General features: G+C 54.7%; 20 protein-coding genes across 32 annotated transcripts; 11 read left to right on the top strand and 9 right to left on the bottom strand.

Annotated features, from left to right (window-relative positions):
- On the bottom strand, positions 1 to 360 carry KVP18_001354 (uncharacterized protein; the record flags this gene model as incomplete). Its single annotated transcript, XM_067951288.1, has 1 exon — positions 1 to 360. One exon carries the CDS (start codon positions 358 to 360, stop codon positions 1 to 3), a length of 360 nt encoding a protein of 119 aa, XP_067812833.1.
- Positions 361 to 377: 17 nt separating this feature from the next.
- KVP18_001344 (uncharacterized protein) lies at positions 378 to 1457 on the top strand (the record flags this gene model as incomplete). Of its 2 annotated transcripts, none has more annotated exons than XM_067951273.1 (1): positions 378 to 1457. In XM_067951273.1, the coding sequence occupies one exon, from the start codon at positions 378 to 380 to the stop codon at positions 1455 to 1457; it is 1080 nt and encodes a 359-aa protein (XP_067812820.1). The 2 variants fall into 2 exon arrangements, with proteins under 2 accessions (XP_067812820.1, XP_067812821.1); XM_067951274.1 differs by having other exon boundaries at positions 429 to 1457.
- Positions 1458 to 1460: 3 nt separating this feature from the next.
- KVP18_005114 (uncharacterized protein) lies at positions 1461 to 2757 on the bottom strand (the record flags this gene model as incomplete). Its single annotated transcript, XM_067949475.1, has 3 exons — positions 1461 to 1527; positions 1560 to 2351; positions 2378 to 2757. 3 exons carry the CDS (start codon positions 2755 to 2757, stop codon positions 1461 to 1463), a joined length of 1239 nt encoding a protein of 412 aa, XP_067812846.1.
- A 209-nt stretch (positions 2758 to 2966) lies between these two features.
- KVP18_001357 (uncharacterized protein) lies at positions 2967 to 3248 on the top strand (the record flags this gene model as incomplete). The annotated part of the gene is made up of 1 exon (XM_067951294.1): positions 2967 to 3248. One exon carries the CDS (start codon positions 2967 to 2969, stop codon positions 3246 to 3248), a length of 282 nt encoding a protein of 93 aa, XP_067812837.1.
- Positions 3249 to 3706: 458 nt separating this feature from the next.
- Positions 3707 to 3946, bottom strand: KVP18_001337 (uncharacterized protein; the record flags this gene model as incomplete). The annotated part of the gene is made up of 1 exon (XM_067951258.1): positions 3707 to 3946. One exon carries the CDS (start codon positions 3944 to 3946, stop codon positions 3707 to 3709), a length of 240 nt encoding a protein of 79 aa, XP_067812805.1.
- A 32-nt stretch (positions 3947 to 3978) lies between these two features.
- Positions 3979 to 5763, bottom strand: KVP18_001355 (uncharacterized protein; the record flags this gene model as incomplete). Of its 2 annotated transcripts, none has more annotated exons than XM_067951289.1 (1): positions 3979 to 5763. In XM_067951289.1, one exon carries the CDS (start codon positions 5761 to 5763, stop codon positions 3979 to 3981), a length of 1785 nt encoding a protein of 594 aa, XP_067812834.1. The 2 variants fall into 2 exon arrangements, with proteins under 2 accessions (XP_067812834.1, XP_067812835.1); XM_067951290.1 differs by having other exon boundaries at positions 3979 to 5739.
- A 225-nt stretch (positions 5764 to 5988) lies between these two features.
- KVP18_001349 (uncharacterized protein) lies at positions 5989 to 6579 on the top strand (the record flags this gene model as incomplete). The annotated part of the gene is made up of 1 exon (XM_067951283.1): positions 5989 to 6579. The coding sequence occupies one exon, from the start codon at positions 5989 to 5991 to the stop codon at positions 6577 to 6579; it is 591 nt and encodes a 196-aa protein (XP_067812828.1).
- Positions 6580 to 6603: 24 nt separating this feature from the next.
- Positions 6604 to 6966, top strand: KVP18_001325 (uncharacterized protein; the record flags this gene model as incomplete). The annotated part of the gene is made up of 1 exon (XM_067951230.1): positions 6604 to 6966. One exon carries the CDS (start codon positions 6604 to 6606, stop codon positions 6964 to 6966), a length of 363 nt encoding a protein of 120 aa, XP_067812781.1.
- Positions 6967 to 7020: 54 nt separating this feature from the next.
- KVP18_001328 (uncharacterized protein) lies at positions 7021 to 7560 on the top strand (the record flags this gene model as incomplete). 2 transcript variants are annotated; one of them, XM_067951238.1, is made up of 1 exon in its annotated part: positions 7021 to 7560. In XM_067951238.1, one exon carries the CDS (start codon positions 7021 to 7023, stop codon positions 7558 to 7560), a length of 540 nt encoding a protein of 179 aa, XP_067812786.1. The 2 variants fall into 2 exon arrangements, with proteins under 2 accessions (XP_067812786.1, XP_067812787.1); XM_067951239.1 differs by having other exon boundaries at positions 7162 to 7560.
- Positions 7561 to 7679: 119 nt separating this feature from the next.
- KVP18_001342 (uncharacterized protein) lies at positions 7680 to 8615 on the top strand (the record flags this gene model as incomplete). 2 transcript variants are annotated; one of them, XM_067951271.1, is made up of 2 exons in its annotated part: positions 7680 to 8435; positions 8468 to 8515. In XM_067951271.1, 2 exons carry the CDS (start codon positions 7680 to 7682, stop codon positions 8513 to 8515), a joined length of 804 nt encoding a protein of 267 aa, XP_067812818.1. The 2 variants fall into 2 exon arrangements, with proteins under 2 accessions (XP_067812818.1, XP_067812817.1); XM_067951270.1 differs by having other exon boundaries at positions 7680 to 8615.
- A 57-nt stretch (positions 8616 to 8672) lies between these two features.
- On the bottom strand, positions 8673 to 10094 carry KVP18_001345 (uncharacterized protein; the record flags this gene model as incomplete). 2 transcript variants are annotated; one of them, XM_067951275.1, is made up of 1 exon in its annotated part: positions 8673 to 10094. In XM_067951275.1, the coding sequence occupies one exon, from the start codon at positions 10092 to 10094 to the stop codon at positions 8673 to 8675; it is 1422 nt and encodes a 473-aa protein (XP_067812822.1). The 2 variants fall into 2 exon arrangements, with proteins under 2 accessions (XP_067812822.1, XP_067812823.1); XM_067951276.1 differs by having other exon boundaries at positions 8673 to 9332.
- Positions 10095 to 10281: 187 nt separating this feature from the next.
- KVP18_001347 (uncharacterized protein) lies at positions 10282 to 11704 on the top strand (the record flags this gene model as incomplete). Of its 2 annotated transcripts, none has more annotated exons than XM_067951281.1 (2): positions 10282 to 10623; positions 10652 to 11704. In XM_067951281.1, 2 exons carry the CDS (start codon positions 10282 to 10284, stop codon positions 11702 to 11704), a joined length of 1395 nt encoding a protein of 464 aa, XP_067812826.1.
- Positions 11705 to 11877: 173 nt separating this feature from the next.
- KVP18_001336 (uncharacterized protein) lies at positions 11878 to 15301 on the bottom strand (the record flags this gene model as incomplete). Of its 5 annotated transcripts, XM_067951255.1 has the most annotated exons (5): positions 11878 to 12073; positions 12102 to 12765; positions 12792 to 13647; positions 13674 to 14587; positions 14614 to 15301. In XM_067951255.1, the coding sequence occupies 5 exons, from the start codon at positions 15299 to 15301 to the stop codon at positions 11878 to 11880; spliced, it is 3318 nt and encodes a 1105-aa protein (XP_067812802.1). The 5 variants fall into 5 exon arrangements, with proteins under 5 accessions (XP_067812802.1, XP_067812801.1, XP_067812804.1 ...); XM_067951254.1 differs by lacking the exons at positions 11878 to 12073; positions 12792 to 13647; positions 13674 to 14587; positions 14614 to 15301 and having other exon boundaries at positions 12098 to 12664; XM_067951257.1 differs by lacking the exons at positions 11878 to 12073; positions 13674 to 14587; positions 14614 to 15301 and having other exon boundaries at positions 12736 to 13425.
- A 212-nt stretch (positions 15302 to 15513) lies between these two features.
- On the bottom strand, positions 15514 to 16125 carry KVP18_001319 (uncharacterized protein; the record flags this gene model as incomplete). Its single annotated transcript, XM_067951220.1, has 1 exon — positions 15514 to 16125. One exon carries the CDS (start codon positions 16123 to 16125, stop codon positions 15514 to 15516), a length of 612 nt encoding a protein of 203 aa, XP_067812771.1.
- A 259-nt stretch (positions 16126 to 16384) lies between these two features.
- KVP18_001346 (uncharacterized protein) lies at positions 16385 to 17911 on the top strand (the record flags this gene model as incomplete). Its single annotated transcript, XM_067951279.1, has 1 exon — positions 16385 to 17911. One exon carries the CDS (start codon positions 16385 to 16387, stop codon positions 17909 to 17911), a length of 1527 nt encoding a protein of 508 aa, XP_067812824.1.
- A 134-nt stretch (positions 17912 to 18045) lies between these two features.
- Positions 18046 to 19125, bottom strand: KVP18_001332 (uncharacterized protein; the record flags this gene model as incomplete). The annotated part of the gene is made up of 1 exon (XM_067951247.1): positions 18046 to 19125. The coding sequence occupies one exon, from the start codon at positions 19123 to 19125 to the stop codon at positions 18046 to 18048; it is 1080 nt and encodes a 359-aa protein (XP_067812795.1).
- A 20-nt stretch (positions 19126 to 19145) lies between these two features.
- KVP18_001343 (uncharacterized protein) lies at positions 19146 to 19778 on the bottom strand (the record flags this gene model as incomplete). Its single annotated transcript, XM_067951272.1, has 1 exon — positions 19146 to 19778. One exon carries the CDS (start codon positions 19776 to 19778, stop codon positions 19146 to 19148), a length of 633 nt encoding a protein of 210 aa, XP_067812819.1.
- A 140-nt stretch (positions 19779 to 19918) lies between these two features.
- On the top strand, positions 19919 to 20480 carry KVP18_001353 (uncharacterized protein; the record flags this gene model as incomplete). The annotated part of the gene is made up of 2 exons (XM_067951287.1): positions 19919 to 20181; positions 20210 to 20480. The coding sequence occupies 2 exons, from the start codon at positions 19919 to 19921 to the stop codon at positions 20478 to 20480; spliced, it is 534 nt and encodes a 177-aa protein (XP_067812832.1).
- A 49-nt stretch (positions 20481 to 20529) lies between these two features.
- KVP18_001324 (uncharacterized protein) lies at positions 20530 to 21117 on the top strand (the record flags this gene model as incomplete). Its single annotated transcript, XM_067951229.1, has 1 exon — positions 20530 to 21117. One exon carries the CDS (start codon positions 20530 to 20532, stop codon positions 21115 to 21117), a length of 588 nt encoding a protein of 195 aa, XP_067812780.1.
- A 77-nt stretch (positions 21118 to 21194) lies between these two features.
- Positions 21195 to 23809, top strand: KVP18_001339 (uncharacterized protein; the record flags this gene model as incomplete). 3 transcript variants are annotated; one of them, XM_067951261.1, is made up of 2 exons in its annotated part: positions 21195 to 22650; positions 22679 to 23809. In XM_067951261.1, coding segments are annotated over 2 exons (2587 nt in total), but the record flags the coding sequence as incomplete, so codon positions are not given. The 3 variants fall into 3 exon arrangements, with proteins under 3 accessions (XP_067812808.1, XP_067812807.1, XP_067812809.1); XM_067951260.1 differs by lacking the exon at positions 22679 to 23809 and having other exon boundaries at positions 21195 to 22670; XM_067951262.1 differs by lacking the exon at positions 21195 to 22650 and having other exon boundaries at positions 22816 to 23763.

The following is a 23809-nucleotide window of genomic DNA, read 5'->3' as shown; positions in this document are numbered from 1 at the left end:
TCACCTCATCTCGAAGTTCCTCATTTGCTCTAAGTGCTGGGTCATCATCTTCAAAGGGTCCCTTTGCAAGCCGTTACGGAGCACCTCTGCGTAGTGAGACATATCTCGCTGGACAGTCTCAGAGCGCTGCTTGGCAGTGATGCGCTTGGTGGGTTTCTTGGGCGGGCTCAGAGATTGGGGTACGGTGGGAGCCAACACGTTCTCGTCCTTCTGCTGTAGGAAGCGCCTGAAGTCGAGTTTCTTCAGTATCATCTCTTTTCGCTTCCGCCGCTTGCGCTGGTTGTGAGTCAGGCTCTGGGGCTTCGCGATGTCCTTTGAGACGGCTTTCACCTTGGCGGTCTTGAGTTCAGCTTTGGCCATCCAAATTCCTATTTGCTATGCAGCTGTCCCCTGTAAGGACTATTGACGCCGGGAGCCCTGTGCTTGACATGGCGTTGCATCCATCTCTAAACCTGGTGTCTCTCTCACTGGTCAACGGTCGGTTGGACATTTGGGATGTGCAAGGGTTTGAGGAGATCAAGCGTGCGACCTTTGACGTTCACGGCTATTTCCCTGTCCGTAGGGTCCTCTGGTCCAATGATGGCCAGCTGCTTGTCACTAGCGATAAGCTTGGGCGAGTGGCTGTTCTAGATGCGGAGACTGGTGCTGTGTCGTGTGCCATAGAGGCTGTTGGCAACCCAGACTGCAACTGTGGAGTCAGTGCTGTGGCGTTTCTCAACCCTAGTGTCCTTGTCACCGGAGACGACATGGGCTTGGTGCGGGGCTGGGATTTGAGGGTGCCATCCCCAGGTCCTGACAACCACACCTTTGAATTCTGGGAGAATGAAGACACGATTCACGAGATTCTAACTAAGGGTGACCATGTTGTATGCGGCAGTGGAGAGTACCTCGAAGTTTTCGACGTGAAGGCTGCCGCAGATCCACTCGTAGCGATGAGTGACGAATGTGAAGAGGACTTGGTAGCCATGACTTTCGCCCATCAGGAAAACAAAATACTCACGTCGCTATTCAGCAGCGGCGACGTTGCAATCTGGGAGTATGACGATTTTGGCTACTTCCGCAGCAAGGTTACCGGCCACCCAGACACCGTCAACGCAATGGCCATGTACGACCAGGGCACGGTGCTCACCGGTTGCGGTGATGGCCGTCTCCGGGTAGCCAGCGTGAAGCCAACCGGTATCTGTGGGACGATAGCCGTCCACTGTCGCGTGGATAATGACAGCGGCACCGCAAGCGGAATCAACTGTCTGCAGCTGACGCCGCAGAAGGATTTTGCAGTGACAGCCGGAGATGACAATTGCGTGAAGTTCTGGGACTTGGACGCCGTTGACAGCATGGTGCACGTCTACGAATCGCGTAAGAGCAAGAATGAGGAAGTTCTGCTGGACGATGATGACCTGAAGCAGTTAGATATGCAACAGGGCAACTTTTTCGCTGACTTGGAGACCGACTTCTAGGAGTTAGTATAATGTCTGGTAAAGCTCTTCCATGGACTCAAAGATTTGTTCTTTTGGGATCGGGGGTAGCCTGCTTTTATTTCGTCAGGGTCGTTGCGTAACTGTAGTCGATACCACCGAAAGGCATCCGCACGACCCACATCAAAGAGATGTCGTACGGTGCTATCCTCTGCGAAGTCCAGAGCGCACTTCAAAAGCTCGGATATCGTCAACGCCATGGTTGGTAGGTTTGGGTTAGCAAGTTCGGAGCGGTCTTGCTGGTCAGCACCCTCGTCAGTCATTGTTAATAGCGGGTGCTCCAGAGGCGCTAGGTAGTTCATGATCCGCGAGGATGATCCTGGGAACTGGTCTCCATCCTCACAATGAGCCGATTCGTGGTGAGGTCGTTGCAACAACTCTTTTAATTGCTCATGTGTAGGACATGGCTTCCTTGACAAATATGAGTTGAAGTCGTCGACCTCTTGTTGAGTAAGACTCTGGTCGCACTTCGAGAGATCCGGACTGATAGCGTCCCCAACAGCATGCTTGAGCTTCACTCGCGTAGCGGGGAAGGGCAGCACGAATATGTCTTTCGTCGCCCCTGTAGGTGGACATCCGAAATACTTTCGTGGCACCGCGAAATAGCCGTCTACGGCAGCGCGACCCCGACATCGCACTGTCGGCCACGAAGCGAAGTAGAAGGGAATGTTGCATGACGCGCAAAGACAGTCCAACAGGTCCTCCTCGTTCTTGAATCGACTGACAAACCGACCCCGCGGGTAGGGTAATATGGACGTGTATGATACTGTGGCAGGCGCTGGCCTGTCGTTGTAGGCAGCGATATGCTCATCCTCAATAAGATCCTTGAACTGATTGCGAAGCACATCGATTAGACGGCCAGCAGCTCCTAATTTTCTGTGTGATTTGGCGCAAGCACCCACTCGATATTTCTCTCCACCTCATAAATTGCGTACATGCCGACAGAAGCCAGATCCATGCCGCAGCCGGCTAATACTGTGCATAGCGCACCCGCGCTTGCTCCGGCAATGGGCACTTCGTTGGTGAGCACGCCCACCTCCTGCAGATAGCACGCGACGCCGAGGTGGTACGGTAGCAGCAGCCCTGCAGGGCTGAAACTAAACCCTGTGGAAGCTTCAAATGGTACCATACTGTCGTGGCTGGCTTGAAAACTGGAAACTATCTCAGAAATTGTGTTTGCCAGAATGAGGCGGGTCTCGTTGAAGGTGTCAGCCACCCACATGTTATCACTAAGCCAACTGTCAGGCACGCTGCCCACATTGCTGGAGGAGCTGTCGGACATAAGTTAATTAGAGTAAAACTGCCACTCGCCAAACTACGGTCCTTTAAGCACTGCGAAAGCGTGCCGCCCTTCGACGACGTCATACCCGGAAGCTCGCCGGCTCGGCACCTGGGCTGCAGGCTGTCAGCACATTTCGTCTCGCTCATCGTTGTCGCTGCCATCTGTGGCATCATTGTATTGAGTGGGAGGGAGGTCGTGGTGACATAGATATGCTCGCGCTGAACGTAGTTGAGAGCCTCCCTGTGGACTTCGCCTGCGACTCTATGGTTAACATTATTCCAGTGCTGAATCATTGCGACGAGTTTCTTTACGAGGTGACGATGTGCGATTGGTGCGCAGTGTCCCGCCTACTATACATGATTGGCGGGGTGACTGCTGCTATCCTGGCATCATTCTTTTGTTTCGTGCCCTTCTACACAGACGATCAGTTCTCGATGATGGTGGAGGAGGATCTCGTGGAGGTGATGCACGGCAAGCCCATCTACGAGTGAACAAATTGGTAAATATGGCCCAAGTTTTGTGGTCGCTACGGGAGACGGCGCCATGCTCCGCTCAGCGAGCCCAAGAAGTCGTCAAGAACTGTAGTAAACGTTTCAGAAAACGCTGTGTGCGGCAGCACGCAGCGGGCCATGAAACGCAGGTCTGTGAGCAGCTGGCGAAAATTCTTCATAGCCTTGAAGTTGATGACGACGTGAGCAAACACCTACTGCTGGCCACCGTTGAGGGAATTGTGCAGATTCTACCATGTCAGTTCCACGCCCCCGACCGAGCCACCGAGCTGCATCTCTCTCTGTTCCTTCACAAGCTCATTCCCGAACTCAGCGGCATATGGTTAGCACACAGTGACATCGTCATGCTAGACTCGGCTGGATTCGGGTCCGAGGCAGAACAGACTGGCTGTGTCGTTGTGGGAATCCGAGCCAAGGTTCTGCTATTTAGACCTGCACCATCAGAGGTGCTCGTAGGTGTCGTAACCTCCGTGGGCGAGGCGAGTGTATCTCTGCTCGTGTTCGGACTCTACAGTGCTACCATCACCGAAAGGAACCTCTGCGGGTTCACTTTCAACGCCAAGAGACACTGCTTCGAGTCTGGGAAGCAGGTCGTTGAGGAGGGTGCCACCTTGACGTTTCACGTGGAATCGTTCCAGTTCGCGGCCACAGGCGAAGCCGTGACCATCGAGGGGAAGCATACCGAAATGGATCGTGTGATGGGAGTTAACAATCACTGCTCGAGTTGAGTCTTCAGGCAATATTGCCAGCCCTGGAAGGACCCCGCCTTCGCATGAGCTACAAACTCTCGAAGGACGCAGTCTATTCGCTGCTTGACTTCACGCCAGTGATGGCCACCCTCGTGAACGAAACCGTTTTTGGCCATGTTGGGAAGCAGCCAGTCTGGGACGTTGAGCACGCAAGTGACCGGAGGAAGATCGTAGACACCCAAGTCGCCCAGCTGACGAATGCGGACAGGGTCACCATGTAGTGGCACTTCTAACCGTGATATTAACCTATCTTGGTGATACAGTAGCACTCCTGATTCCAGAAGGCCGTTGTCTTCAACGTCAGATGGAAGCTCCAGCACGGCAGCTGCTCGGCCCGGGTTCAGGAACCCAATCAGTCCTACGCACTGGAGATTGAGGTCGCCCCCTTGGAAGATGTTAGCGACCTCCACTGAGTTATGCAAGGTCTTCTTCAATACTCGGTATAACCCACCAGCGAACCCTGAATCGTCAGAGCCCTCCTCCTCGGGCACGGACAGAGCAACGCCGGCAAGGCTAAGAACGCACTTTTTGTGCAGGCGAGCCCAAAATAGGAAGGTAGCTAAACACCCGTCCAACCCATCCTCCGGCTTGGTCCAGAATGGGAAGGTCTCGGGTAGGAATCCGCGCGATGCGTCGGCCACCATGACTTTACGACCACAACTCTCTTCGGTCCACAGATCCCACTTCAGGTCGCTGGCCTTGACGGCGGTCTTTCCGTGTGTAAAGGCTTCGTGGTGTATACGGCCGGTATTCTCATCCACCGCGAGCCCAGGGAAGTCGTCCCTCAAATCGTAGAGTATCACCCGAGTGCCGCTTTCGGACCTTAGAGCCTGTATCTGAGCAGCAAGAGCAGCAGGACTCCTATATGATGAGTATTGCATGATCAGCTTCTGAGTTTGCCGATGGTTTACGGCTGGGAATCCGTTGGTCATTAACACGCGGTCAGGAAGCTGCCACACCACTGCTGGCGCAATCAGTTGGTTGGAATGAACGTGGCCCATAAGGGGGAGACTGCACATGCCCATGCCGATCATCTGCTCCGTTTGCGTGATCAGCAGGCTTCCCAAACCCAGCCTCGCAAACGCGATCTTAAAGCCGAGCCCATATCTCCAAGGCTTCGTCTTCACGTCTATAGGTTTGAATCCAGCGATCTGCTTTAAACAGCTGTGGAACTCCTTGAAAGACAGACCTGTTCCATTGTCCTGAATGGAGATCTCCACTCGTCCTTCGGGGTCTATGGCCAGATCGATGTCTACTCGAGACGCACTGACCCATGGCTGGCAAGCGTTGTCGAGAGCGTGGCCCAGCGCCATAAAAGGAGAGGTGCACGATCCGGCAAGGCCCCAGAAAACTCCAGGGGACGGCGTGCACGACTCCATCCACACAGGCACGCGCCGTATATGATCTGTCATAGCCAGACAGGAATAGTGCACCCTACTACTGTCCACAGCCACCTGCTGCTCGTCCTTCTTGCAAACCTTGCGTGGTGGTTCAACTGGGTCAGCGGAGTCTAGTCCGTCTCGGAGTTGGCTCATGATATCGTAGAGCTGCTGGCTGCCTATGATCTGGCCGACATAGTTATAGAATTTCGTTAAGGGTATATCGTTGTTCAGAAAGTCGTTCAAGGCCTGCCGTAGCTGCGCTCGCTGCTCGCCGGTGGTAACCTTTTCATCCGCGAGGTAATGGCACAACCCGAACACAGATGGGTGTCTGGATGCGGCCATTTCGTTAGAAAATGCAGATTTCATTTACGGGTACAAGACTCATCTTTGCCTCCACCCCTCGTGGGGTTCCTACCAGGTCAATCTTATCTCGGTTCCATTTCGGATTATCGACGCGGCCCCGTCAAGGTGCCCGCCGGGGCGGACTTGATGCGTGCGCGCGTGTTAACGTCGCCCATTGACGAATCAGCACTTCTTTTTCCAGTGTACACTGAAGGAAGAAGGAGACTCTACAGAAATCTCGATTTCCAGATGTCGATGTGGGTTGAGAGTGAGATATCGAGCGGTTGCCAAGACTCACTCGCACAGGCCCTCGAGTCTCGCGATAAATCACGCGTGCGAGCCGTCCTCGCTGATCCCGGAGTTTCCTATGCCGACATTGTGGGACATCTGGCGAGCATCGACCAGCCGGACAGTTTTAACTTCGTGGTGGCGGAGTTAGCCAAGAACCATTCGGTGGTTACCCCACACACTGTCGAGGCATGGACAGCCGTGCCGCTGAGTTGCTGTTGGAGAGTTCTTCAAGCAGCGCGCACCTGGACTGGAATTCTGACGGGCTGCCCACAGAGTGTGGTTGATGCTCACTGCCCTGATGCCCCTGCTCTCAGCCAGGTGCTCGGTCTAGCGAGCGTGGTCCTGACTGCTCGCATGGACACGTTAAGGATGACCAGGGAGAACCAAGGTCTAGTACAAGAACTAAGCGACCTTTGCGTAGGCGTTTTGGACGGGAGCGCACATCTCACTCGGTGGTCAGGTTTGCTTAGCAACTTAGGCAAGGTAGGATTTGCCGACGACACAAGTCAAGATGCTTTGTGGTTAAATTTGACCTCCTTTTCTAAATGAACCGAGAAATCCTGATTTTCTACTATGGCGTCGAAAGCTTCTATGATCAATCGCCCTGACGCGTTCTCCGTTGTGGAGACGCCGGCGGGGAAAGCTAAAATCGAGAGCCAGAATGACCACAGGTCTCCGTCGTGTACGATATTCACCATCTATGTTGAGGACCACACCCTTGGGAACCTGATGCGATGTCAGCTGATGAGAGATCCGGATGTGGTGTTTGCTGGTTACCGCAATCCACATCCCTTGGAGAACGTCATTGAGATCCGCATCCAAACCAACGGGACAAAGTCCCCACATCGAGCTCTATCCGAGTGCGTCACTCTTCTGAAGGCTGAAACAGATAGCTTGCAAAAACAGTTTAAAGACGAGATGAAGATGCTCGCGTAAATCGGACAGTGTGGGCCATGACTGTGGATCTGCATGGAAACACCGATACTCAAAATGAAGCTCATACATTCAGTTGTCATTGCCGTTGCAACCGCTACTCGACTGGTCCAGTGGATCAAGAGCAGCGCAGTGCCAAGCAGACTCTCCATGACTCGTCAGCTGATACTGAAGGAGATCAAAACTGTTCAATCCTTAATGGCGGACTCCAAATTCACTGCCATCTTCCTTCCCTCTGACGCTGCGTGGTCTCGACATCATCGAGAGTACCAGGCTTTGTCGAAGGGAGGCGTCACGACTCAGGATTTCCTGATGGAGGGGGCCTTGGAGGTGCCCCGGCAGGGGGGTATTCATAGCCTCTTGCGGTTTGCACGGAGTAATGAGAATGTGGTGTATTCCACGTTAGGATCAGGGTACTACTTCGTGGACGGCAGAACCGCTTGCCTTGCCCGTTTGAACAGGAAATACCAGTATGAAGCAGACCGAACCCGCTGCGTTCGCTTCGCACTGTTGGATGTGGACCTGCGAGACGCCGATGTCTTCGTCATAGACGACGTCGTATTCTCCGACAATCTTGAAGATCAACTTAAGCGTTGATGTTCCTTCTTTATAGATTAGCAGCTAGTCCGATAATTGAAACCAATGTTTATTGATGCGCATCTAGATCGAGTAGAGGGTGTGGGCCACTAGAGGATGATTTACCTGAAATCAGAGGGATGCTGGACCGACTCCCAGCGGTAATAGTGCACAGCATTCTGGGCTTCCTTGAGTACTCCTACTCCTATGATCGATGTCGCACAGCGAACCGCCTGCGAATGTTGAGTAAAGACGTCGCCATGCTTTTACAACAGTACCCGTGTTATAAGTCGCGCTGCCTTCGGGAGGTCCCCCCAGAGAGGAGGTCGCGTTGTCACGTTGTAACCGTTACGGAGCCCTCGCCAGTACTCGAGTGCGTCGAGGAACTCAAAGTCGCATGCTCCGACGGCGTGGGATGGCTGCCGGAAAGGCATCCAAACCTGAGATTTCTAGCAGCGTCCAAAGCGACGCCTCTGAGTCACCCACTTCCGGAATACATCACTCAGCTGGACGCGGAGTTGGAGGCCCCAGAACAACTGAAAGTGCTTGTGACAACTCTCCCATTCACCCGCTTACGATGGTTGCAGCTGAGCCTGGAATTCGAACCCAATTTGGCCTTGGAAGCGGCGATGCTTCCAGACACGCTACGCACGCTAGTCTTGTACAGCTTCTACGTTCGTGTGAAGTCTTTGCCTGAGGGGCTTCGCAACCTCACACTCAAGGCGCTGGACTTCAGTATCGACTCGTACCCTGCTTTGGTGTCCTGTAGGATGGAGGTTTGGGCCTACCAGGGGGCTCCTTTGCCGAATACGTTGAAAAGGCTGAAGCTAGTGCAGATGGGAGAGGCCGAGTTCCCTGCAGCTCCCGTCGGCCTACAGCAATTGGAAATCGACGTGGTGAGGTGCCCTCCGGCATGGTGGTTTCCCAGCTCTTTGCGGGCGCTAGACTTATGGTGTCGTCCATGGTCCAGTCCTAGTGAAGGCTTTGTGGATGAGGTGCGAGAAGCGTGTCCCAATCTCACACGGTTTACTTTAAGGGGACAAGCTATGATAACCAGGCAGGTGTTAAGTCAATGAACAAGATGAACTTTGAACGTGAACTAGGTCGTTGATAACCAGGTCATTCAACAAAAACTAGGTCGTGGCGGCTCTTCCGAAACTGCTGAAACTGCTCTCGGTTTCCGACTGAACTGCGAGGGTCGGAAGGTCTTCCTTGTCAGCGGACAGCGACTTCTCCATTCTGATGGCGAAGCTCTCAGCTTCCTCCCGAGCTTTGTCAAACGATCCGAAAAAACGAGGATCGAAAGTGCGGCAGCCTCCAAGCCGCTCAACCTTGAAGACCTGCTCCGCAGGACACCAGGTTGACTTCTTGGACACCCTGGAATCCTCTCCTGAAAAGCTGTCTCTCCACTCCACAGCAACGTCCAACGCCTCTCTACCGAGGTCGCACTCATAGAAAAAGTGCACTTGGCGGACTCCGTCATGTATCAGACTGGCTGTCCAACACGTCCCCAACGACGCGCTCCTCCAGTTTCGCGTGATGCCTACAGGCACTGGTTCTAAGGGTACCGCCTCCAACGGAGTCTCAGATTTGATGGTGGTGGCTGGAGACTCACATTCAGGGGCGGGCGCTGGAGACTCACTTTCAGGGGCGGGTGCTCGTGTGAGCTCCGAGAGAGACCACAACTCAGCTGGAGAACTCCAGACAGGACTCCCGTTTGAGCTCGGGCTGTAGCTGATAGCCTGCACAGCGGGTATTGGTGGGCCGTGTGGCTTTTTCCAAAGTGGCTGCATGATGTCCCTGTCGTCTAGAACGCGTGGTCTCTTTGCGGGACTCTGCTTGTCACTTCCCGAGCGGCGCTCAGGACACTCAGACGACCCCTCAGACGATTCATAGGAAAGATGCCGAGGACGGTCGTGACGTTTCTTTGTCGCCGCACGCAACCTTCGAGGTCTGATCGCTGTCGAAGTCCGGAGGGGAACTTGAGACGAGCGTCGAGTGGGCTTTGCAGCGGATCTTCTGACAGCGCGCTTCGCCGCTACCTTTTGAGGATGGTCCGTGCGAACCGCCTCCAAGTATCCACCGGATCCAGCTTGGGCAGCGACTTTCCTTACGCGGCTTAGCCACCTGACTGCATTATCGTACGCGTATTGACCGTGTTCCCGTGTAGTGAAGACTCTCGACAAAACCTCCCCCTTGATTGGCCAGCTTCCGCGCCAGGCTCCAAGGGTGTCCAGATATACAAGCGAGGAGCAAGGGCCGCTGGATGAGTCAGAATCGCTGGATGTGCTCTCCAAAAAAGGAGTTGGGTGACACGCCTCCCTTGGGCCCTCGCACCATCGGCGAGCTAAACGGACAGAGTCATTCAGACCATACTTCCTGACTGAGAAAAGCTTCCTCCGTCCATCTGGGGCATCAGCTCGCCATGATAGGTCTTTCGAGACCCAGGTCAACCGAGTGCCGTCTTTGGTTGGCTTATGATACCGGTTTCTGTCATCTTGCGTTGACTCTTCGGTTTCCTCTGACTCGGATGACGACCAGGCAATAGAACCCATCGATAATGAGTGAGAAAGACATCATTTTCGTGTAGTCAATGAAGTATCCGCCGAGGGACCAATGGCATTCGTCTACCCTGGGCCGGGCCCTGTGTAATGACAAAGAAACAATTTCGATGAAATATACACAAGCAATCATCTCTCGTGACTGATTTCCACCCCTATTGTTTGATAATCAAAGTCAAAAATGAACTCGGTTCCCGTTAACGTTTTGGGCCACCGATACGTAGTGCAGGAGGAGAAAGGGTGTGGCTCATACGGCACAGTGTTCGCGATGAAGAGGAACGTATGCACCAAAGCCAATTGCGCCTGTCCCCCGCCTCTCCTGGCTCTGAAGGTGTTCGACAGTTCCGAAAGTAGCGGCGAGGGCTTGTGTCAAACGACCCTGAGGGAGACTCACGCCATGCTCGCCCTGAAACACGAAAATGTCATGCCCATTACCCATATGTGCTGGGACCTGAAGTGGCCCGGGGTTGGAAGACGGTTTGGTATGGCCATGCCCCTAATGGAGGGCAATTTAAAGGACTTGGTGCGTAAGCAAGGGCCCAGTTATCCAGATGAATGCAAGAGCTCGCAGCGAGTTCCGAACTCAAAGTACTCCCTTGTCGCGGTCCTACATCGAGTTCACCAAAAAGGTATCCGCCCAGATCGTCAATGGCATGGCAGCTTGCCATGCCAACGACATCGCCCATCGCGATTTGAAGCCGCAGAACATTCTTTGGTCCGGCACTGTAACTGATCCTGTCATTCGCATCGGTGATTTTGGGTTGGCTCGCTTTATGCGCGAGGATACCTGCCGAGACCCAGACAGTAAAACCCACAGCGGAACAATTCAAACGCTGTGGTATCGAGCACCTGAAGTAATTTTCGGAGCGTCACAACACACACTAGCTGTGGATCTCTGGTCGCTCGGTCTTATTATTGCTGAGATGTACAATTTTTCCTCTAGAGGGTATCCGGATCCTCTAATTCCCGAGAGCTCTGAGATCTCGTATCTGTTTAAATGTTTGGAGTACTTCGGCTATCCCACTGACGAGACGGACCTGGAAAAATTTACTGCAAAGGACAAGTATGGGAAGAGAATGCTTCCCTATTTCAACACCCTGCTTCCCAAGTTGAAGGGCGGCAAGTTGAAAACCAAGATGCCTCACGCCGATGACGACCTGCTCGACCTTCTTGACAAGATGTTTCAGTGGAATCCAGAGAAGCGTGGTGAGATACAAAGATATCTGCTGCACCCGTGGTTTGATTCCATTCGCGAGTACATTGATAATCTACAGGACTTCATAGCGTTAGGACCGAGGGAGGACCTTATGCGGTCTGTCAAGCTAGTCATGTCGCAGTCCGTTCAACGACAAGAAGGGCTAGCCATGAAGCAGCAGGAGGCGCGTTTGAAACAGACACACATTCAAGATTTTGTGGTAAACCGCCCAGAGGGCGAGACCCAGGAGAAGGAAGAGCCGAACCCAGAGAAGGAGAACGCGTCACCGACCGCCAAATGCAATGAGGAGGCAGAGCCCCGCCTGAAGAAACTTCGGGCTCAGCAAAAACGCAAGCGGTCCAGGGAGGAAGAGGGCGCTGATAAACAGGTAAAACGCCCACGAGTGTGAAATGTTTAAAAGTCGAATCCCAGCCGATCTAAAGATACGTGAATCTCGCGTTCCCTGCGAGACAGATCCACAAAACAACTGTAGACCTGAGTACCGCTGCCGCCAGGGCCTCACCGGGCAGATGATATTGGAGCATGCCTGGGCGATGGAGGGGGCCACGTCCATATGATCTGTCAGATCCATAGTCTGGCCTTACTCATAACGCAATGGACGCATACACGCCGCACAGCGTGCAGTTGAAGTTGAACGGCCCTTAGGTCGGCAGCCAACCGCAGGCACGTCTCCTGATCATGCACAACGCAGACGTCACAGAACTTCCCGCTGTTCTCAATATCTCCCACTGAGGAATTCGACGAGCAGGTTCGGCAACTGTGTCGATGATTCAGCCATGACTTACGGCCTGTTAAGGGTTTTCTTGGCGAAGGAGAGAATGCTCTGCGAACTGCGGGATGCTTTCAGCTCTGCAGCCACTTCAGTCAGCTCAGACTTCACAGAGGATTTTTTGGTGACGCTCTTCACATTTCGTGTAACAGCGCTCGACTGTTCATGGACGTACCTCTTCTCATTGCAACGTCTTTGAATGAAACCTGCCACATTGAAGCCGCTCGACAACAGAGTTGTCCGCATGTAGACTCTCACGGCGGGAGGTGGGCCCAAGGGCAGAAGGTGTAGGACACGACGCAGAGGCCCTCCCAAGGCAGTGCCGAGGTAGAATGTCATGTCAAGATGGTCTGGTGGGGCCAGAGCCTCCTGTCCCCTGAGGAACCTGTCATGGCAGGCCAACGTGAACATTTCAGATGCTGCAGCCTCTCTCGGAAACCCGATCTCAACGGCACAGGGGCTTCGGGGGCAGAACCCCTCCAAGACACGGTCAGGATAGAGGGCCTGCTCAGCCATGGAGCTTCGCGGGACTTTACGCACGCAGATGACGTAAGGAACTCGGGAAGGCAGCTGGTGCATGCAATACTCGGACGACCGTTGAATCACGGCTGACAAGTGTGGTGGAAGGCTTCCCACTGTTCCGACACCCTTCAAAACATTCTGCAGACTGCGGTAACGGTCTGTGTGCGGACGTAGAGCGCCTCACTTAAGTCGCGCAGCTCTCGGTTGTATACGAAGTAGGCCAAGGGCAGTCGACCGGCCAGTGCCTCTTGGCAAAGGCTCTTCAGCCTGTCCAGTGCGCTTTCCAGGTGCGCGGTCTCGAAGAGTGCGGTGAAAACGTCTTGAAGACCATTGTGGACGAGGGGGCACTGGTCCACCCTAATAGCTTCCATCCCCTTGTATTCCATCACAGACGGACGGCCCAACTCGTACTTCAAACCCATATACCGCTTCTTCGTCAGCAAGGCACAGGGATTATAAACCTTTTCAAAGATCAGCCGAATCGGATTGATTACTCGTCTCGTGATGACCCTCGCAATCTGCTGCCCGATAGCGATGGCCTTGTCCGTGGACCTGCCTGGAAGGAGAACGAAAACGGAGTCCGTGTCGCCGTAGACAACCTTACATGGCTGCCATTGCGCCTCCGCCTCGATCCACTGGATCGTCTGCAGGAGTAGTTGACGTGCTGTCTGCACTATGGAGTCCGCTACGTCCGCGCATGGCATCCGTCCTGTGCAGGAGGCCCCAGCATAACCATAGGTGGCGTTGGCCATCATCTTCAAGGCGAACTGCACGTCACCCAGCATGGCCTTGGTTTGAGGGTCTGCGGTGAGGCCCATCTGCGCCTTTACAGAGATCCGCGTCGCCACCACCTCGGCAATAAGCTGCGGAAGCACCCCTCTACGAACTGAAGCTGTGGTGAACACGTGCCCGGAAGGGGATACAATCACGGACTGCGCCGCCTGCGAGCAGACTCCCAGCAACCTTACCTCGCGGAGCTCTGCAAGACCAGGTCTGTAGTTCTTCAGAACTCCAAGCTGGCCGCCGCTGGCGAAATCCAGCTGTCTCAGGCAATATCGGAACTCACATGGGTCTTTCCCAGGCAAGTCGAGAAGCAGTAGTTGTAGGCGACTATGATGGAAGGATAGAGGGATTGGTAGTCCAGAACTGCTACAGGTTCGAAGTAGATGCGAGAAGCAGGCTCAAGCACCATGGGAGTTGCCGCCATTGCTGGTTGATTAGTCACCTGCTGCTTGGTGGGAGACAGTAAAATGTAGCCTTGGCGGTGAGCCGCGCGAAGCAGCATGGCCTCGACTCGCCATTGCGTTCCCCGAGTCAGAATGGACTCCGGGTCGATTCCAAAGACGCGTCCCATTTGTACGTGCTGCGTAACCACGCCTGTCACCGACACTATTTCTCGCTGTATGAAGCACAGCCGCAACCGATAGGCCACACAGGCATGACGGTACCGGAAGCGCACACGGAGCCAGGGGGACATACAGCAATCTGAGAAGTGGGGTGTCTCCCACCCCAGAACCCGCCGCGAGACGGCTTGCAGGTCGTAGGCGGGCAGCTTGACGTGCTTTTCGGTTAGTACGTCAACGTGCAGCACTAGTCGGCCTGATAGCTGGCGTGAACCGGAGACGCGGGTCAATGCAGGGAGATACGGGCCAATCCCCAACACCTCTGCCCGGGACGCTAGCCAACGCCATCCCTGGCGTTTGGTGTAGTCCACTAGGAGTGCGGGGTCTGTGGCGCGCACCAACTGCATTAGGCACTCAAAGAGCTGCGTCTCGCAGGCTGCATGGAAATGCACTGGCCTCGAGGGGAAGTCTAGCAGCGCGGAGAACGACTCCGCACGCCAGCTCGCCTCGTTGGAGACCTGGATGGTCACAGACGTGCTGAGCGCCCAGCGGTCGTCGTCCAAGACTAAGGCTACCAGCGCAACTGAATCATTGGCCGGATTGAACTCGGTGAAGGGAGAGATGCCTTCTAAGGGCGCTGTATTTGCGCATCCTTGGGGCTACCTCTACGGCCTGTGCGGCATTGGAATGTCATATACAGCGAGAGACCCACCAGTGAGCTAGATTGGTGGCACGTCCCTCTGGAGCGTGTCAAGGCTCTGTTTTGTAGTGGCGGCGGCGGCGGCTTGAAGAACGTCAGTGCCACGGGGTTGACGACGAAAAGCCGAATCTGCTCACTCAGCTCCTGCACAGGGGGCGCACCCAGAGTTCGCCGCAAATGCCCAGTCCTGGACGTCAGTAAGCCCGGGCATAGCTGCAGTAAAGCCTGAGGGTTCTGCGGCGTCCGGCAATCTGCCATGAAGCGTCTGAGGACCGGTATGATCGGTCTGGCTGATTGGAAACTCGAGGGATCCGAGGAGAAGGCGCCTACAGCGAACGGTCTCGGCATTCCGTTGGAAGATTCGTCGGAAGACTCAGTCTCGGGCTCCTCATCTGTGGATCGAGCCTCGTCTGTGGAGGGTGCATAGATTGCTTCGTTGGGGAGCGGTTGCATGGAGGCTATTTGCGAGAGAACTTCGGCTGTAGATAGACGTCGCTTCGGTTGGCTTTGGGTGACAACTGGCCGCGCCGGCGGTTGGGACTCCAGCAACTCTACTAGGCACTGGCTGGAATCCGGGGCCTCGACCAACGAACGGACCCGATGCAGCCACTCATCGCGCGCGTCACGGAGGTAAGAAGGCCAGGCGTCCATGAGAGTCTGTTCTTGCTTGACGCCGTCCAGAACTGATTAGTGCTCCAGGTATGCCTCACCGGCTAACAAGAAGTCGTTGGTTCTTGAGGGAACCATGCGTCGTACATCGTTATCAGGTTGTTTCGGCCACAGGAGGGACAGCGCTGGAGCCGCCTGGAACATGGGATTGCCTTCGCACCGCCTGGTGACGCGTCTGCCGCGTTCTCACCTGTTTAGTATCTGGCTGGCGCACACGTGGACGTCCAGGTCACTGTGTTAAGCGGGACATCTTCTCGCCTGTAAGCGTTACGTCGCAGGTGTAGTCGGAAAAGGCCCCTGGCTAGTCTGGGGTCATGTGAGCTTTCGCGGAGGTGATGTGTATCGATAACGTGGTTCGTGCTGGGGTCTAGAAACGCAGGCCTAGTGAGCACTCGGACTGGGGGTGCCCGAGTAACTGGACTGGCAAAGAATGCTCCAGAGCAGAAGACCCAATCGCACATCCTAATGCCCGTCTCCACCAGCGACGCAAGGAAGAACGGAATGTGAGCGTGGAACACGGGAATTCCCAGCTGTTCGGCTAGCGCAGACGCCAGAACTCGTACCAGAGACGGATGAGAGACCGCAACCCGGACGAAACGATTGGGCATGCTGTTAAAACCATAGAGGGACTTCCTGAGGACAGGTTCCAGAGACAGCACAGCAGGCCGTGTGCCTTCTCGCGACACTCCCTCGAGAAACGTTGCAGTTTGAGAGTAGTACTTGTCATTGTGTTGGAAAATGTAGCCACTCACCGTTGAGGACAGATTTCCCTCCAACCGCAAAGTAAAAGTGAGGGCGGAGACCATGCACCGTCACCGCCGCTGTCTGACCTGAGGCCGATACCCCAAAGAACCGCAGACAAGGAGCCGTTCTGATGGCCTGCGGCGACCACCACCCTTCTGACGGGCGCTCCATGACGTCAAGCTCAGTGAACGGTAACAGCGTCTCCTCGTAGGACAACGGTTTGAAAGCAAAAACACACCCCAAAGCTGCTACCTGTGCTTCGATACTCATTGAATAATTGAAAACGATGACACCCCCAGGCACGTAGATTATTGCTCATATATGGCCGACAGCGCGGTTCTTGTAGCAAAGGAAGCCGGCGGTTATATTGCTGGACGGAGTCTGCTTCGTGACGAGGCGGCCGGTGGAGACGTGCAGTCTTTGAATGAGTTAGCCAAGCAGCTGAATAATCACTTCGCAGACGAGCCTGAACAGCCCCCACGACGTCACCGGAACGGGGACCCCATCGATGCCGATGCACTGGCAGAGGAAGCGCTGCAGCCAGCTTCAAAGGTGGACGGTCTCGATATTGTCGAGGCGGTTAATGAGGAGGTGGAACCTTACGCCGCGGTGAAGGAGGTCCTCTTTGGTACGGACGCCAATGAGCCGGATGCTGCAGTGAAGGAGGAGGTTCCCTTGAATGAGGCGGATACTGCAGTGAAGGAGGAGGTTTCCCTGAATGAGGCGGATGCTGCAGGGAAGGAGGTGCTCTCCGATAAGGCCGCGGATTTCTTGAATGAGGCGGATGCTGCCGCGAAGGAGGAGGTTCCCTTGAATGAGGCGGATACTGCAGTGAAGGAGGAGGTTCCCTTGAATGAGGCGGATGCTGCAGTGAAGGAGGTGCTCTCCGATAAGGCCGCGGATTTCTTGAATGAGGCGGATGCTGCCGCGAAGGAGGAGGTTCCCTTGAATGAGGTGGATGCTGCAGTGAAGGAGGAGGTTCCCTTGAATGAGGCGGATGCTGCAGTGAAGGAGGCGCTTTCCGATAAGGCCGCGAATGAGGAGGTGCTCTCCGAAAAGGCCGCGGATCCCTTGAATGAGGCGGATGCTCTGGTGAAGGAGGAGGTTCCCTTGAATGAGGCGGATGCAGTGAAGGAGGAGGTTCCCTTGAATGAGGCGGATGCTGCAGTGAAGGAGGAGGTTCCCCTGAATGAGGTGGATGCTGCAGGGAAGGAGGAGGTTCCCCTGAATGAGGCGGATGCTGCAGGGAAGGAGGTGCTCTCCAATAAGGCCGCGGATGAGGAGGCTCCGAATGAGCCGGATGCTGGCGCTCAGGAATCTGAAACTGGCGTGAAGAACGTTCATGACGATCAGGATGGCGGAAAGCCTCACCCTGTCGGCGTTGAGGGCCCTCCTTCAGATCTCGTCCAGCAGATCATTGATCAGCACCAAAATGAGGTGGTATCCCATGTGGACGCCAACACTGCAGTGCAGCAAGCTGATGAGCGTCGCGAGGAGCTCCCGGTCGTACAGTTTGGCAAGGACACCGATGTGCGACAGGATCTCTTTTTCCCTGATACGCTACATTCGCAGACTTTTTTTACTCCAGAGTTGAATAATTTTCAAGACGTCGACAACATTAAAGGAGGCTTTCAGGGGGCGTATTTAGCGCCTGCCCAGGCCCAACCATGGGAGATGAAGGAGGAAACCCCAGGTAACCTTCGAGGCGAGAGCAGCGGCAGTTCGATGGTGGCCGTCGCAGGATTATCCCTTGTGGGAGTATTTAGTGTATTCGCTCTGAGGAAGTGCTTGGTGAAGCGGGCGGACCCAGATTCTTTTGCGCCTCTTACAGACCACAAGTCCGCCTAGCTAGTATATTAACGTCTGAGCTGAAACTACCAAAAGTACTCTTGTATTTTAAACATCTGAGCTGAAACAACCAGAATAGTAGACACGATACTGAAATAGATGCGAGGTGTTTTCATAGGAGACACGAGGATTTTTCACAGGAGGATCGAACCAGAGTCATCCGAATCCACAACTTTATGGGGCAACACAGTGGTGTCCCTGAGCACGACGCCTTGACCCAATCGTACATCCTCACCCAAGACGCACTCGACGTTATTCCACCCAGCAAGCGTACAGTTCCAGCCCACGACGCTATTGCGGACAAAGCTTCCAGCGCCCACAGTAGCACCGGCGAACACAAGCGAGCTCTGAATGCGACACGCAGCCTTCACATCGACGCAAGGACCCAGCACCACGTCAGGGCCAATCACACAGCCAGGTGCAATGGTGGCTGAGGGGTCGACCAGGCAGTGACCAAGGAAGCGAACCCCCACACGCTGACACTCCTCCAGCATCCCTCGGTGCGCCTCAGAAGCGAGCTTATGCTTCATGCCCTGAATAAGGTCGCGAGGCCTCCCCAGGTCGGCCCAGAAGCCCCGAAGCGGAAAAGTGAAAAGCGCCTTATCACGCGCCATCTCAGGAAAAACAGCCCGTTCGATAGAAGTTGGCTTTAGCTCGATTCTGTCAAGCACAGAGCGGTTGAGTACATAGACGCCAGCGTTGATGTCATCGCCCACAAACTGCTGCGGCTTCTCGACAAAGGATTCCACGCAGTTCTGGAGGTCAGTGCAGATCACCCCATAATGCTGCGGCTCGTCGACTTTCGTGGTGAGGATGGTGCCTTCACGCCCATGGCTTCGGTGGAACCTGAGCATTTGGGACAGCGGAAAATCACATGTGACGTCTGAATTGCAAACGAAAAAGTCGTCGCATTCGCTCTCCATTAGGAGGCTTTCTGCATTCTTAATCGGACCTGCAGTTCCTAACGGTTTGTCCTCCTTGCAACACGTAATACAGATGCCGTACCTCTCTTGCATCCGTTCAATCTCGGCCTGAAGTTCTTCAGCCTTGTAAGCCACAGCAAATATAACGTGGTCGACGCCAGCATCAGCCAGTGCTCGCACCTGGTGCTCCACAATTGGAAGGTTGCAAAAAGGCACCAGGGGTTTGGGCTTGGAGAAGGTGAACGGTCGCAGACGCGTGCCATACCCTCCAACAAGAATGATTGCCTTCATTTTCAAATGTGGATTTCCTTCTAAAACCCATAGTCTTGTTCCACAAAAGCAGACAACCGCTTGGATGCGTCCACAGATTCTGCCGCAGGCGAGTCGAGTTTATCTCTTTGCGACATGCTCACTTTTACGGTGCGAGTCATGCGCTGGCGACCGCCTGTTACCTGGTCGATAAAAGCATCGTCCAGCCTCGTTACCATATGTATGGGTGGTGGGTCCGGGTTCAAAGTTTTCGCAACCTGTTCCTCTTCCTTCTCTGCGGCTTCCTTTTCCTTCTGGGTATCCATCCACACTGCAAGTCGTTCAACTGCCCTAGCGTGTCTCACTCGTCGCCCATACAGATCTCGACAGGCGTCGAAGTTCGTGGTCTTCTTCTTGCCGCCTTTTTGACCTTTCAGCAGCGACCCGAAGCCTCCCTTGCCCCCTGACAATCGACCACGGACGTCAACTCGGAGGTGCTGGTGATCTTGGTCCGTCGCGGACCAAGTGGTCTCGTGCCGCCCGTTAATGGATAGGTAGCACCAATCCAAGAAATCCGCAGACTCCGGGCACGCCATCGCCACAGCACGTCTAACGGTGTCGGCAGAAAGACATTCCTCGGGGTCTGGAACCCAGGCGGATTTGTAGCCAGACAGTAGGTAGATGTCGAGCTGCATCTGGGAAAATGCACATTTAATTTGGCACAATGATCCATCACGTTGGACTTTGGCACGGTACAAGATTTACTGCCCAACATTTGGATGTGAAGCTACATTAAAAATGCTCACGTTTTTAGGAAATCACTGTATTTCTGACGATGTCTGACGAGTGTATCACCCCCAGCTGCACTCAGCACACCCAGGACCTCCTGACGGAGAACGCACAGCTACGCCGACATCTTCGCGCGATGCAGCAGTCGATGCGGGGTATTATGCTGCAGCTGCAGGCACAAATGTCTGCGTTGCCCCTAGACACCGTCTACTCTTTGGACAAGTTTGATGACTTCTACCCGTCGACTGTCTCTAGCGAAGGCGGCACGGTCAGAGAGGTGCAGCTGGAGTCCAAATCTTCGGACGTAGGGTGAGGCTGTTGGGGGTGTGGCATTCAGATTGGAACTGTCTCGTGAGCAGCTTCGGCGTCTGGTTGCCTTGCGTGATTTGGACCGGGGCGATGAAGCATTTCAACGGCACGTGGATGCCGTGCCTGACACCATCAGAGATAATCTGGGCCTGCAACGTATTGACGAGACAATGATGTCTAAGATGCATATGAAGACTCTCTGGAGCCGAGCCATCCTCGAGAGCTGGCAACAGAATGGGCGTATGCCCAATGGAGTAGATCCGATGGATCTCCTCAAGCTGGGTGACGCGTGTGTGTGAAGGCATGTTTAATCTCCGCCCACACTAAACCTCGAAATTCAGAATCACGATGTCAGTGCAGAACCCTGAGGTGACTACTGAAGAACACTACGATCCTGAGGAAGAGGTGACTGCGGGTGCCTGGAACCTCCCGTCCGTTCATGTCTCTGCAGTTGACGTTAAAACCGGAGAAGAGGAAGAGGAGGTGGTGTGGAAGCAGCGATCTAAGCTTTACCGGTGGGCCAAGGAGTCTGACCCTCCTGAATGGAAGGAGCGTGGTCTGGGCGAATCGAAGCTACTCAGACACAAGGTGACAAATAAAATCCGCTTCCTCTTGCGCCAAGAAAAGTCGTTGAAGGTCGTAGCGAACTTCTACGTCCTCGATAAGGAGAACTTCTGTAAGCTAACCCTGAACTCGGGCAGCGAGAAGATCTGGGTATGGACCTCGCCGACATTAACGGATGAAGGAGACACCATCGTCGAGCAATTTGCGTTGAAGTTCGGGACTGTTGAGGCTGCAACCCTTTTCAAAGTAGAGTTTGAGAAGGCTGCAAAACACAACGCCTCTGAGGAGAAGGCTGAGGAGAAGGCGGAGGAGAAGGCTGAGGAGAAGACTGAGGAGACTACTGAGGAGAAGCCTGAGGAGAAAGCTGAGTAGGATGTTGAGGAACGGGAAACGCTGAACAATGAATGATCTTTGCCTTCGGTGACCAGTAAACCCTCTTTTCTGTGAAAATGCTGTCCTGGGTGCAGAATCACTTTGAGAAGGGCGATGTGACCCTGGTTCGGAATGTCTGCGTCCTCGCACACGTGGACCATGGGAAAACGACGCTATGCGATCATCTCCTAGCCTCTAACGCCATCATCAGCGACCGCAGCGCAGGGCAGATCAAGTACCTTGATCATCGGAAGGACGAGCAAGAGAGGTACATCACGATGAAGGCGGCTACGGTGCATCTGCGGCACACACCGTCAGATCCTCCTCGCCAGCCGCACTTAATTTCTATAGTGGACTCCCCTGGCCATGTCGACTTTTCGTCGGAGGTGTCAGCGGCTGCGCGTCTCACTGACGGCGCTTTTCTGTTAGTAGATGCTATAGAGGGGATCTGCCCTCAGACTCGCCAAGTTGCGAAGCAGGCTTGGGTAGAACGGTGTCGACTTGCACTCATCATAAACAAGGTTGATCGTCTATTTTTCGAGCTGGAACTGGACGCTGAACAGGCGGCTCAGCGGATCCAACTCCTCATCCGAGACGTGAACGTCATGCTCGCCCTGCTGGTGCTCTTCGATGAAGATAACGAGGCTCCTTCCGTTAGCCTGGAGGACGGATCCGTCATCTTGGCCTCAGCAACACAAGGATGGGCATTTGACTCGGCTCGTTTTGTGGATTTCGCCCTGACACGTATGAAGTTACCGCTGAGTGCGCGCGAAAGGATACTCCCCTGCCTGGACGGAGCATGGACGTTCAACCGAGAGTCAAAGCGCATCGAGAAGCTGAAGAATGACTCCTCTCGGCAGACCCTCTTCACTCAGTTCGTGTTTGCGCCGCTGTGGCACATCCTAGGCGCCAACGACGACAGGCCCAAGCTTGACCGGCTGGCGGCGAGTCTAGGCGACGTCATCTTCAGGGGCACTAAGAGCTCTGACCTCTTGCGAGCCTGGATCCCTCTGTCAACGACAGTTCTTGACGCGGCGGTTCGCTGCATGCCCAGCCCCGTTGACGCTGCACCCCTGCGGGTCCCCGAGCTGTGTACAAAGGTCCAGCCGGGTTCAACCCTCGAACGGGGCCTCCTCACCTGCGCTGTGGATGCGGCGTCAATAGTTTACGTTGCAAAATTCGTGGATGCCGACCTCGCACGACTCACTTTGGTGGGCGATCGCAGACCTGATGGCGGCTCGGACTGCCTCGCGCTTGCTCGCGTTTTCTCCGGCACAGTCGTCATGGGCACCGATCTCTACGTATGCGGGTCCTTGCGCCAGGAGAAGGACGATGCCGTCCTGAAGACGTCTGTGACAGGCCAGAGGGAAGTGGTGAAGGTGCTTGCGATGTACCTTGTGATGGGACGAGATCTGACCCTCGTTAAGAAAGCCCCTGCTGGGCACATCGTCGCCCTGCACCTCACTCAAAACGCGAACATCGGCAACACCCTCAGCTGGATCAGTTCTCTGAATAGTTCTCGACATCGCCACAGTAAGCTAGAAGCCCCATGAACATACAGACTTGTCGCTGTCTTTTTTCGACAGAGCAATCACATTGTCAGATGAGGTCGACACACCTGCCTTCGTCACCCCCTACAGGGCCGCAGGTGCCAGTGATATACTATCAGTAATCGTCGAACCTGAGGACGCCTCTCATATGCAAGAGTTGCTACAAGGCCTGGGACTGCTCTACAGGTGTGACCCCTCCGTTACGGTCAGTGTCACGGAGCATGGCGAGTTCCAGCTTGGTTGCTGTGGGGAGGTCCATCTAGAAAAGTGCATCGGCGACCTTGAGCGCCTGTACGCCCTGGTGCCTATCAGGGTCAGTCCTCCATACGTCAGCTTCCGCGAAACTGTAGTCGATCCGTCGTTGGTTTCGGTTGAGAGGACACACCTCAAAAACAAGATAACGGACTCGACTGTGGACCACTTGGAGCGAATTTCCGACCGAATCCCTTTCCCGCCATGGGGATCCTCAAGCCGAAGGGCGCGCCGCGACGACCTCCCAGGCGGAACCGTCTGTGGCGTGACCAGCGACAAGCGCAGTCAGGTTTGGCTCCGCGCAGAGATGATGAGGCCTGAGGCGCTGTCGTGGCTGAGCGAGCAGACCAGCTCACTCAGTCTAGCCAAATCCAGCGCTTTCGCACTGGCAGAGATCTCCGCGACTTTCTTGGAGCACCAAACGCTGGACCCACAAACATATTCCGTTTGGTTCTTGACGAGCGACAACAAGGGAATGGTCAACGCTCTGGTCTGGAGGAAGCGAGCTGACGTGCCTTCAGATTATTGTTTTGTGGAGCCCACTACAGCGTCTGCGATCGACTGTCTGGCACCGTTCGTGAGCCTGGGCTTCCAGAAAGCTATGGCTCACGGACCGCTAGCCAACGAAATCGTACGAGGCGTTGTCATAGTCATTGAGGACCTGCTGGTTCCTTCAGAGACCGAGTCCCAGGTGGACGAGGATAGCGAGTTCAGCTGCAATACTTCCATGCACAAAGAGACGCGGTCCACTCTGAACAGCTCAATTCCCTACGGTCCACAAGGAGGCCAACTCACCAGCGCCACGCTGGAAGCATGTCGCGAAGCCATCCTGCGTCGAGGCCTGGTGAGGCTTTTCGAGCCCATTCTACGACTGGACATGCACTGCCATC

This window comes from the organism of the source record quoted next (genome assembly GCF_019968955.1).
Source record: "MAG: Porospora cf. gigantea A chromosome Unknown PgA_NODE_13_length_79947_cov_347.407, whole genome shotgun sequence".
Classification (NCBI taxonomy): domain Eukaryota; phylum Apicomplexa; class Conoidasida; order Eugregarinorida; family Porosporidae; genus Porospora; species Porospora cf. gigantea A.
The sequence above is the reverse complement of the archived record's forward strand: the minus strand, read 5'-3'. Positions and strand labels throughout refer to the sequence as shown.